Raw genomic sequence first — 12,732 nt, forward strand, 5'->3', positions numbered from 1 at the left:
TCCCATTTACATTTGCTTCAAAGAGAATAAAATACCTAAGAATAAAACTAGCCAATGAGTTGAAAGACCTATATGTTGAAAACTACAGGACATTAATGAATGAAAATGAAGACACAAGTAAATGGAAAAATATTCCAGTTCTCATAGATTGGAAGAATTAATATTAAAATGCCCATAGTACCAAAAGTAATCTGCAGATTCAATGCAATCCATGTCAAAATTCTAATGGCATTTTTCACAGTAATAGAACAAGCAATCCTAAAATTTGTATGGAACACAAAGACCCCAAATAGCCAAAGCAATCTTGAGAAAGAAGAATAAAGCTGGAGACGACATGCTCAAATTATATTGCAAAGCTATGGTAATCAAAACAGTATGGTATTGGCATAAAAACAGACACATAGACTAATGGAGCTGAATAGAGAGCCTAGAAACATAGCCACACATATATGGTCAATTAATTTATGGCAAAGGAGCTAAGACTGTAAAATGGGAAAAAAGTCTCTTCAATAAATGGTGTTGGGGAAAATGGATGTCCATGTGCAAAAGAATGAAACTAGACTGCTATCTTACACCATACACAAAAATTATCTCAAAGTGGATTAAAGACTTAATGGAATGTAAGACCTGAAACCATAGAATTCCTAAAAGTAAACATACATGGTAAACTATTTGACGTTAGTCTTGGTGATGATCTTTTGAATCTGTTACCAAAAGCAAAAATACTCACGTGGGACTACATCAAACTAAAGAGCTTATGCATAGCAAAGGAAGGTATCAACAAAATGGAAAGGCAACCAACTGAGTGGGAGAAAATGTTTGCAAATCATATATCTGGCAAAGGGTTGATATGTAAGCTGAGCCTGGAAGGAACCCTAGGCTTTGAATAGAGAGGGCTTTTGAAGCAGGAGGGAGAGCATGGTCGAAGGCACAGGATGTGGAGTATTTTTAGAGGACCTTGATTCATTTCCGAGAATGGTCTGTCTCATTAATGGTCCTCAGGAGAATTTTTTCTCCGTGAGTTATGCAATGGATCAAGTTTCATCTGGGTGATTCGTGGTACAGAATCATAGTGTCTGATTTATTTGGAGACTGAAGTATATGCTTCCCATCTTTCCCTTTAAGAATGTAGGTCCCTTATAAGCAGACATTGAGTCTTTGATTTTCATCATGGAATATTTATCCTTAACACATAGTGCTTAATGTAGTAACATCCATAACCATAATAGCATGACATGCTCTAAAAAAAAAAAAAAAACAAAACAGGTGGTAACAGCAGCACAACCAAAATGAAAAAGTCATAGCGTGGCTCAGTCTGTAATGTCAGGATCTGAGCTTGTGTGCTTTTTACCAGTTCCTGGAGTGCGTTTTTGAAGAACCATCTATTCTGGGTCATCCAGTCCCCCTTTTAATCTATGATGCCCATGTGTGAGGAGCTCACTTTCTAGGACTACACATAAAGAGGGTGGCTTAACCAATTTCTATCTGGGAAAACCTAATTGGGCAAATACAAAACTAATTCTTTAACCTTATTCTCATCAGCTTCATGGTATAATTAAGTGGAAGTTCCTGGTCCTTCTACAAAAATCAGTAGTGTTCTCTTTAAAGCATTTACCAGAGATTGAAAAGATGAAATAATCCTGAACAGGCACTAATGGACTTATCATTATTACTTGAATTCTTATTCACCTGCTAGTATTATTCAGTCATGAATCTTCATCTCTGCATAAGAAGCCACCTGGTTTAGTGGAAATCATTCATACATTAGAGTCAAATCAGCCAGGATTGAAAATCTGTTACCTTCTGTTTTTTTAATGACAGATTACTTCAAGGTCTCTGATCCTTGGTTTCCTAGATAATAAGAGATTAATAATAGAATGTACTTGATGAGGTTGTAATGAGGATGAAATTAATATATGAAGTCCAAGTTAACACTTAGTAACCAACAGTGCCTGGTAATTATTTTCTTATAATATTTAAGAAACAGTTTCTTAAAAGTCATCCCCTATGTGCCTTTTCTAGCATGAGAAGCTGATACATGAATTGGAAGAGGAGAGACACTTACGTCTTCAGAGTGAGAAGCGCTTGCAGGAGGTGACACTGGAGTCTGAGAGGAACAGAATTCAGATGCGTGGCCTGCAGCAGCAGTTCTCCAGGTATTGTTCTGCGTGGAGCATCTTGTTTCAGGAGGTGCATCTCTCCCTGCGCCAATTACACCTTTGCTTGAGTTTCCATTGTGTAAGCTTGTGTTGCATTTGAGGAGCTAATGACCAGCAATTTAGACCTTCTCTTCTAGCCAAACCATCCGATTGCATTTGGACCAATTTTCTGGAACTTTCCGCTTGCACCTCAGTCTTGGCTTTATTGAAGCTGGTTGTCTTTTCTTCCCCAATGGCTTTCCAAAGTATCTTTCAGTGAGATGTAGTGGTTGTGTGGCCTTTTGGCATGATCTGTGAAAGGCCAGCCAGGAGAATGCAGTTTTACTGGTCCTCATAATCCTATTTTCAGGTAGAAAGAATGTGAATCATCCAGTAAGCTCTTACTCCTTATTTACTGCTTATTTAGAGTAAATATTTAGAATCTGTAAAAAAAAAAAAAAAAAAAAAAAAAAATCAAAATCAATGCGTTTCTTTCCTTTAAAAAGACATAACTTGAATTTGAAAGGATTTTGGAAAAGTAGCTCTTTTTTAATTTAATTCCAGCACAGTAAGAATCTTTCAGCTTTCAATTACAGTTAATAGGGGGCCAAGAACTTCCCTGGTGGCACAGGGGTTAAGAATCTGCCTGCCAATGTAGGGACACAGGTTCAATCCCTGGTCTAGGAAGATCCCACATGCTGCGGAGCATCTGAGCCCGTGCGCCACAACTACTGAGCCTGCGCTCTAGAGCCCGCGAGCCACAACTACTGAGCCCGTGAGCCACAACTACTGAAGCCCATGTGCCTAGAGCCCGCTCCGCAACAAGAGAAGCCACCGCAATGAGGAGCCCGCACACCGCAAGGAAGAGTAGCCCCCTCTCACCACAACTAGAGAAAGCCCGCGTGCTGCAATGAAGACCCAATGCAGCCAAAAATAAATTAATTAATTAATTTAAAAATATATATATATATATGGGGCCAGGTAAAGATTCAACCTATTATTTAAAATCTCTTCATTTTCATGGAAAAAACACAGACTTGTGCAGTTACAGTCCTGGGACCAGATACGGGCACCCTATGAGGAACAGTTTGCTTTTATTTTCATGTTTCCCTTCACCATTTGCAAAACCAGGAAGATAATTTTTGGTTCTTTTCTCCCTCATGAGGTTATCCCAGGCAGAATCCAGTTTGAGACATTGCCCTAAAATTTTCTTCAGCGAACGGGGTGGGTCTTATCTTTCATTTACCACTGGGATTTGGATATGATTGGTGATGGATAATTGTGCTTCCTCATTGATGAGGCTTTTATATTGACAGCATAATTTTTAGGTGCGTTGCAGGGAGAGAGCAAAGTTGAGCCTTTGGATGATTTATCTCATGGAGGCTCATACCACGAATGTTTGGAATTTTGGTTTAAAGGCATCTTGGAAGAACAGGGTAGGAAGGATGGATGACTCCTCGGTTTCAGAGTCATAATTTAACACCCTGTTCAACTCTTGGAGCCCACGATAATACAGGTGCTGTGGAAATGCACCAGTCAGTACTTCAACAAATGCATGTTCCACCCCTCCCAGGCTATTACTTATACAACCTTGTGCTCAGTTTTTCATTCTATTCGATGGCAAATCTCACTTTATGTCTCCAAACTTGAAATAATAGCTCTTCCCCACTCTCCGAAGCAACTTTAAAACAAGTACCATTTTGTAATACTTGCCATTTTTTTGGTTCTTTTTTTTTTTTGCGGTACACGGGCCTCTCACCATTGTGGCCTCTCCCGTTGCGGAGCACAGGCTCCGGACGCACAGGCTCAGCGGCCATGGTTCACGGGCCCACCCGTTCCGCGGCATGTGGGATCTTCCCGGACCGGGGCACGAACCCGTGTCCCCTGCATCAGCAGGCAGATTCACAACCACTGCGCCACCAGGGAAGCCCGATACTTGCCATTTTAATGATACAAGAAAGGAAGGTGCAGATCTTGCTACCCTTGTACTGTCTAATTGAGATGTCTCTGTACTCAAGCTATTGATTTACAGGACGTGAGGCACCCGGCACAGTAAGTTGCTTTCATACGATGCCTGGTCATCTGCTATAAATCACATGACAACCCCATACAGATTTGAGTTGCACAAGAGCCGAGGCTACATTCCAGGTTGAAAGAGAAGATAATTATTTGTAAAACAAATAGTGGGTGGTTTTACATACTGCCTTTGTGAAGATTTTTTGCCACGACATAATCAGTTTTCTTAGTAAGCTTCATTGACATTGAAAGTTCAAGTCCAGTTATAGCCAGACAACTAATGTAAATCAGCAAAAGATGGGGGGAGAAAGCATATGTAGCAGAGAAGATAATTACACGATAATTTAAGTAGACCCACTAAACCATTGCTGATGGCCTTTTACCTTTTAAACTTTGGTTTGTAAGATGTTTCTAGTTAGGCTTATTCAAACAATCCTGTTACTATAATCTAAGTCTTTGTAAAATTCTCAGTATTACAGAGCTTGTCTAGAGCATGTCACCCTTGGACATGGTCAGTATCTAAATGCTCATGTAAGTAAGTTCTATAATCCAAATAATTGCATTAAATTTAAAACTTTCATAGTCATAATTTTCTCCTTCTTTTCCCGGGTTGACAAGTTCCTTTTGTACATGATGATACCTGAGATGTAATGTAGGCATACTCTGAGTATTGTTCATGGGATGAGTTTACTTTTTAGAGTAATGTAATAGCCTACCTTTTCAAAGGGTGCGAAGTGACTTACAAGAAAAGGTAGTTTTACGGTAAGACTGTTAAAATAAAAACGGAAAATAAAGACCATGAAAGGGGAACGTGGTGAGTAATCATACTTACACAGCCCAGCATGCTTTCTGAGAGTGAACATTTAATTTAGCTCTAAGATTCATGGCAGACAAGATTAAAAGGAAAACACAAGAGGATATGTAATTCTAATTTCGTAGACAAAGGCTACTACTCCCTAAAGAGAGAAACATTATCTTTGGCAATAAACTCATACTAGAATGCATCTCATAGGCCCCTCCAGAGGTGGCATTAAAGGGTATAATAGACAGTGGTCCACGATAGTGCAAATTAGGATTAATTCGTAAAAGTATTACTGCTTCTGCCATGTCACTTACGTCTATGAAGTTAAGTAATTTCACACTATATGATTTAGGAATTCTGGGTCTATGCCTAAGTGAAAACAAGTAAAGTAGGAAGAACTCCAGTGCTAAAGGTTCTCAGGTTAAGCACTATACTTCAAGTTCATGGGGACATGTAAATATACATGTGTTGTATTTTTCCAGTACCTCTTTTATGAACCTAGGGCACAGAGGCATGAGATGCTGAGGCCCGGGCTGAGTTGGGTAAGGTATTTTTCTGGTATGTTTGATTGTACTCTAGCCGTGGGAGCATCTAAACAGTAGTCAAGGAGATTCTGAGTCTCAGATTCAGGGCTGATGCGAGGCATTGAAGGGGAAAATGAATAATGAAGTTAGAAGCTGGGGCAATTAGGTATATGTGTGAAGTAGAATTCAGGTGTCAGAATGAGCGATTCAGAATTACTTTGAGGCTTGATCTTATGCAGTTTCAGTTAGGTGATGGGCTTGGCACTAGGCAAAACAGAGCGTTTGTGATCACCTGTGGTAATGAGTAACGGGATCACGTAGGTGATAAAAACCTATGAAAGTGTTGAAATGAGTAGTTCTCTTGTATGTCATCACCAAACCTTCATCCATAAGCCCTTCCTCCTCCTGACCTCTGATTAGGATATAATGATCAGCAGTGGTCCAAAATTTGGGCAATTAAAAAAAATGTGACTAGAGGTTACATAATTAGCTCTAAGCTCATAAATCAGAAATTGTCTTCGCTGAGGGTGATTCAGGCAGCCATAACAAACTTAATTTAGACCATTTACCTTCTTTAATGTAAATACAGAGAAGAAAAAGGATACTTTCAAATGAAGCCTTCCCCATAGATGAAAGTATGAATCAAGACAGATGCAGTAAGGTGGTACTGAAAGGCAGGTGTTGGTATCATTCAGGCTGCTCCTTCCTTCTCTTACTATTTAGTGATATAAATCAAAGATGCTTTCCAGATGTCATAAGGATTGTTTAACCCACTGTCTGTGTAGTATACATGGCTGGGCATATTTTATGTGGGATTCGCTTTGTGATCCCCCCTGTATTCCGTAACTGTCTTTATCCTCCCTTTAACCATTTTGAAGTGTGATTGTCGAGCCAGCCAAGGTCAATGGGGCGAACTGAGGCTGTGTATGTAAGGATAATTAGTGTTTGAACCCCCAGCTTCATTACTCCACCTTGAGTGAATGAAATGTTTGTGCATCAGTTAGATTCCAGGGACAGTGTCTCCAACCAGGTGGGGTGTATCGAGGTGGGGTAACAATGACTTCTAAAAAACAGACTTCTGAAGAAATAAGCGACTCTACAGAGTTGATTTCATGCAAACCGTGCATGATTTGCACAAGTATTTGAGTTGGTCCCTTTGGAAACAATCTAATCAATGTGTAGGCTATTACTGAAAGCTGCTGTTCACATAGGACAATCAACTGCTTTTATTGTGTGCACAATAAGATAGAACATAGTATGTCTCCTCAAAAAATGTAGACTCCAGATGGAGAAGCCGTATGTACATATATGAGCCAAACAACACATTTATAGTTTAGCTATAAATGAAGGGAAATTTTGTGTGAATTCTGGACAGCCAGACTTCATAGTTGTTAATAGTACGTTATAGTGCAAAGGCATGAGTCAAATCAGATGAAATTAATGATTGGGTAGTGATACTAGCAATAATAACACACGTGTTTATCATGTGGCAGCTCTATGCTGCAGTATATTTGAAGCTTTGAATTAGAATCAACCTGGTACTCTCACCATCAAGCAGACATGTTTTATAAAAGATACGCAGTTAGCAAACCACATCACACCCAAAGCATCAGGAATCAATCATTGTTTCCCTGCAGCCTTGAAAAATTCCAGGCGTGTGTGTGTGTGTGTGTGTGTGTGTGTGTGTGTGTGTGTGTGTGTGTGTGTGTGTGTGTGTGTGTTTACACGATGCAGTGTAAATTTCAGTAAAGGGAACAATTAAGCTTTGTCACTCCTAATTGACTAAGATAGTTAAAAATCACCCAGATGGAATCCAGGCTTGCACTCTCTGCCTCCAGAATTTCTCTGCACCTGTTTTGACCTTCTCTCCCTGCACTGTTATCTGCTGCCTTGAAGCTATTTCTTTGCTTACGGTAAGGGGATTTCTCCTCTCACAGTTGATTGCTATGCTGAAGCGCAGTCTGCTGCTTGCTGAACTTCAAGGAGATGTACGTGGAGCTGGTTTTACTGCCTCGTTCACTGGTTGCTGTTCGCGTTATCAGCTCTCAGAGACTTTATAGAATCCTAGGGTTCATTTTCCACTGCCCATTTGGAAGCTGTAGGCATCTGGCGTAGACGTGTGTGTTGAAGAAGGTAATATGCCCTTCAGTGTTCTGCCCACGTAGTCCCTTCTACCTCCGTATCTGTCTGGTACATTAAAAGAACATTTTATCTGCATTTTTAGAAGGAGTGAAATGTAACAAGATGAGGACAGCCGTCCGTTGACCTTTGGGCAGTCAACAGCACAGGCCCTTCTGCCCCTCTTCTACACTTGTTCCTGTCCCAGAGTCTTCATCAGCTGTAACCTGTCACAGACGCTGGCTGTTCCTCCTGATGAATGTAGAGGGCAATTTTCTATTGATTTGGAGTTGCTATTTCCACATGATCAGCAATATTTCTTGCTGTCATAAAAATGGAGACTTGTCATAAAAATGGAGGCCTCTCATTTGCTCCTCTGGGTGAACTTACAGAAGTTTAAAATGGCAAAGCAACACTGGTCAGATGATAACTTTTCCTCAAATGGCAGCAGACGGAAGAAAGGAGTTTACATGGCATCTTCTTTAAATGCTTGGTTAACATAATATGGATCATACTTTGATGTCAGAAATGTGTATCTTAGTATCTGGCATATAAGTTCTCACTTGAGCACAGCAGAGAGGGGCTAAAATCAATTATATAGAGACTGGAAAGAAAGGAGACCTTTTTCAGCAGTTACTAACTTAATATGAAACTTTCCTTGATTCCCTTGTAGTTCTGCTTCCGTATAAGACATGATGACCTTGTCACAAGTTTTTAAAATTCTTAACGGAGTTATATATTGTTGAGTAGACAACATGAAAATTACATCACCTATTATTCAAGCCTGGCAGAGAAAACAATCGTAACATAAAATTTAGTTCCAATTTCATTTGAAAGAGCACTGTCCTCTTGAATGGGTTTTCTAGGACCTGGTTCTAGCCCCACTTCTAACTAGCTTAATAACGGCGGTTAAGTAATTTGACCTTTCTGGATCTCATTTCGCTCATTTGTAAAATGAGGAAGTTGAATTGCACTATAGTTTTATAATGCTTTTTAGGCTTTTGAAAAGGCCATGTGTTAGAACTGAAATGGATTTCTTGCGTGAAGTTATAATTACGCTGTTATAACCAGGGCTTCTTGAAGTTCTAACAACCAGGTTTCATGGTAGGAACTTGGAGTGGATTGTCTTATTCTCCATGTTTTGATGACAGTGATACTCTGTGGGACTGGGCTTTCACCATGTCTCTTTTGGTTACTTGACTCTGGAGAAGTTGAGATGAGAAAACTGCCATGCCCAGATGAAATATTTCTGTTGAGGACAGTCAAATTGAATACTGAGAAACCTGGCTGGTAAAAGGAAGCGAAGATCCTCTGCTGTGAACATAACCATTATTGCTCTTGGCTCTGATGTTGTCTGCTTTAGGATTTATTTGAAACAGTTTTGGGAAAAGCCTGAACAGAGAGAACTTTATGACAACCAGAATTGTTTTCACTTCTAAACAATTTCTCTGAAGACATAGTCCTCAGTAAAAATACCACTGATTTAGTCTCTCCTTCAAATGTCTTTTTCAATTACCTATTATAACTCTTAATGTATTACTATCCCTACCCAACACACTTTTTCTTTTAAGAAAATAGATGCAGGATATGGGAGAATATGTTTCATTTTAAAATTGGAAACTAAATTCATTCCTGCTCTAAATAATAAATGTTGTTTTGGTCAGGTTTACAGAAAATCCATCTTTTAAGTGTATAGTTTGACCAGTTTTGACAAGCATATGCCATCATGCAACCACCACTGCAATCTTTACAGAATATTTTCATGCCCCTGAAAAGTTCCCTCATCTCCCTATGGTCTGTTCCCTCTCCACACCCTAAGACCCCGGCAATGGCTGATCTGATTTGTCTCCCTGTAGTTTTGCCTTTTCCAGAAATTCTTATCATTGAAGTTATAAAGTATTTAATTTTTTTGTGTATCTGGCTTCTTTCACTTAGCATGTCTTTTGAAATGCAGCCTTGTTGTTGCATATATCAGTACTTCATTCCCTTTCATTGCTTAGTCATAATCCATCGTATAGAAGTACCACCATTTGTTTATTCATTCACCTGATGATGGATTTCTTCCAGTTTTTGGTGATTATAAGGTTGTTATAAACATACAGCCTTCATTCCCAGGTCTCAGTATGTTTCCATCTGTCTTAGGAATGGGATTACTGTGTCATATAGTAAGCCTATGTTTAACTTTACAGGACACTGCCAGACTGTTTTGCAAAGTAGCCATGCCATTTTGCATTCCCACTCTCAATGTTTAGGGGTTCTCATTGTTCCATACTGACGAATCCTTCTTGAAGGTTTTTCTCTTTTTTTAACATCTTTATTGGAGTATAATTGCTTTGGTGCAATGGTGTGTTAGTTTCTGCTGTATAACAAAGTGAATCAGCTGTACGTATACACGTATCCCCATATCACCTCCCTTTTATGTCTCCCTCCCACCCTCCTTATCCCACCCCTCTAGGTGGTCACAAAGCACCAAGCTGATCTCCCTATGCTATATGGCTGCTTCCCACTAGCTTTTTTTTTTTTTTTTTTTTTTTGTGGTACGCGGGCCTCTCACTGTTGTGGCCTCTCCCGTTGCGGAGAACAGGCTCCGGATGCACAGGCTCAGCAGCCATGGCTCACGGACCTAGCCGCTCTGCTAGGCATGTGGGATCTTCCTGGACCGGGGCACAAACCCGTGTCCCCTGCATCGGCAGGCGGACTCTCAACCACTGCGCCACCAGGGAAGCCCCCCACTAGCTATTTTACATTTAGTAGTGTATATATGTCCATGCCAGTCTGTCACTTTGTCCCAGCTTACCCTTCCCCCTCCACATATGCTCAGTCCGTTCTCTACGTATGCGTCTTTACTGCTGTCCTGCCCCTAGGTTCATCAGAACTTTTTTTTTTTTTTTAGATTCCATATATATGTGTTAGCATATGGTGTTTCTTTTTCTCTTTCTGACTTACTTCACTCTGTATGGAAGACTCTAGGTCCATCCACCTCACTACACATAACTCAATTTCGTTTCTTTTTATGGCTGAGTAATATTCCATTGTATATTTTTCCACATCTTCTTTATCCATTCATCTGTCAGTGGACACTTAGGTTGCTTCCATGTCCTGGCTATTGTAAATAGAGCTGCAATGAACATTGTGGTACATGACTCTTTTTGAACTATGGTTTTCTCAGGGTATATGCCCAGTAGTGGGATCGCTGGGTCGTATGTTAGTTCTATTTGTAGTTTTTTAAGGAACCTCCATACTGCTCTCCACAGTGGCTGTATCGATTTACATTCCCACCAACAGTGCAGGAGAGTTCCCTTTTCTCCACACCCTCTCCAGCATTTATTGTTTCTAGATTTTTTGATGATGGCTATTCTGACTGGTGTGAGGTGATACCTCATTGTAGTTTTGATTTGCATTTCTCTAATGCTTAGTGATGTTGAGCATCCTTTCATGCGTTTGTTGGCAATCTGTGTATCTTCTTTGGCGAAATGTCTGTTTAGGTCTACTGTCCATTTTTGGATTGGGTTGCTTGCTTTTTTGATACTGAGCTGCATGAGCTGCTTGTAAATTTTGGAGATTAATCCTTTGTCGGTTGCTACGTTTGCAAATATTTTCTCCCATTCTGAGGGCTATCTTTTCTTCTTGCTTATGGTTTTCTTTGCTGTGCAAAAGCTTTGAAGTTTCATTAGGTCCCATTTGTCTATTTTTATTTGCATTTCTCTAGGAGGTGGATCAAAAAGGATCTTGCTGTGATTTATGTCATAGACTGTTCTGCCTATGTTTTCCTCTGAGAGTTTTATAGTGTCTATTCTTACACTTAGGTCTTTAATCCATTTTGAGTTTATTTTTGTGTATGGTGTTAGGTGGTGTTCTAACTTCATTCTTTTACATGTACCTGTCCAGTTTTCCCAGCACCACTTATTGAAGAGGCTGTCTTTCCTCCCTTGTATATTCTTTCCTCCTTTATCAAAGATAAGGTGACCATATATGCATGGGTTTATCTCTGGGCTTTCTATCCTGTTCCATTGATCTATATTTCTGTTTCTGTGCCAGTACCATACTGTCTTGATTACTATAGTTGTGTAGTATAGTCTGAAGTCAGGGAGCCCAATTCCTCCAGTTCCGTTTTTCTTTCTCAAGATTGCTTTGGCCATTTGGGGTCTTTTGTGTTTCCACACAGATTGTGAAATTTTTTGTTCCAGTTCTGTGAAAAATGACATTGGTAGTTTGTTAGGCATTGCATTGAATCTGTAGATTGCTTTGGGTAGTATAGTCCTTTTCACAATGTTGATTCTTCCAATCCAAGAACATGGTATATCTCTCCATCTGTTTGTATCATCTTTAATTTCTTTCATAAGTGTCTATAGTCTTCTGCATACAGGTCTTTTGTCTCCTTAGGTCGGTTTATTCCATGGTATTTTATTCTTTTTGTTGTAGTGGTAAAGGGGAGTCTTTCCTTAATTTCTCTTTCAGATTTTTCATCTTTAGTGTATTGGAATGCAAGAGATTTCTGTGCATTCATTTTGTATCCTGCTACTCTATGAAATTCATTGATTAGCTCTAGTAGTTTTCTGGTAGCATCTTTAGGATTCTCTATGTATAGTATCATGTCAGCTGCAAACAGTGACAGCTTTACTTCTTCTTTTCCAATTTGGATTCCTTTTATTTCTTTTTCTTCTCAGCTGTGGCTAAAAATTCCAAAACTCTGTTGAACAATAGTGGTGAGAGTGGGCAACCTTGTCTTGTTCCTGATCTTAGTGGAAATGGTTTCAATTTTTCACCATTGAAAACAGTGTTGGCTGTGGGTTTGTCATGTATGGCCTTTATTATGTTGAGGTAAGTTCCCTCTATGCCCACTTTCTGCAGGGTTTTTATCATAAATGGGTGTTGAATTTTGTCAAAAGCTTTTTCTGCATGTACTGAGATGATCATATGGTTTTTTCCTTCAATTTGTTAATACGGTTGGTGTATCACGTTGATTGATTTGCATATATTGAAGAATCCTTGCATTCCTGGGATAAACCCCACTTGATCCTGGTGTATGATCCTTTTACTGTGCTGTTGGATTCTGTTTGCTAGTATATTGTTGAGGATTTTTGCATCTATGTTCATCAGTGATATTGGCCTGTAGTTTTCTTTCTTTGTGACA

General features: G+C 39.5%; 1 protein-coding gene across 1 annotated transcript in view; it reads left to right on the forward strand.

The window, feature by feature from the left end:
* The window catches only part of NCKAP5 (NCK associated protein 5), a 965,176-nt gene that overhangs the window by 485,848 nt on the left and 466,596 nt on the right, over window positions 1-12,732 (forward strand). Inside the window, exon 5 of the mRNA XM_060016917.1 lies at window positions 2,023-2,156. Within this exon, the coding sequence (XP_059872900.1) occupies window positions 2,023-2,156 (134 nt within the window). The remainder of the gene's footprint in view (window positions 1-2,022; window positions 2,157-12,732) is intronic.

This window comes from Delphinus delphis, chromosome 7 (assembly GCF_949987515.2).
Source record: "Delphinus delphis chromosome 7, mDelDel1.2, whole genome shotgun sequence".
NCBI lineage: Eukaryota > Metazoa > Chordata > Mammalia > Artiodactyla > Delphinidae > Delphinus > Delphinus delphis.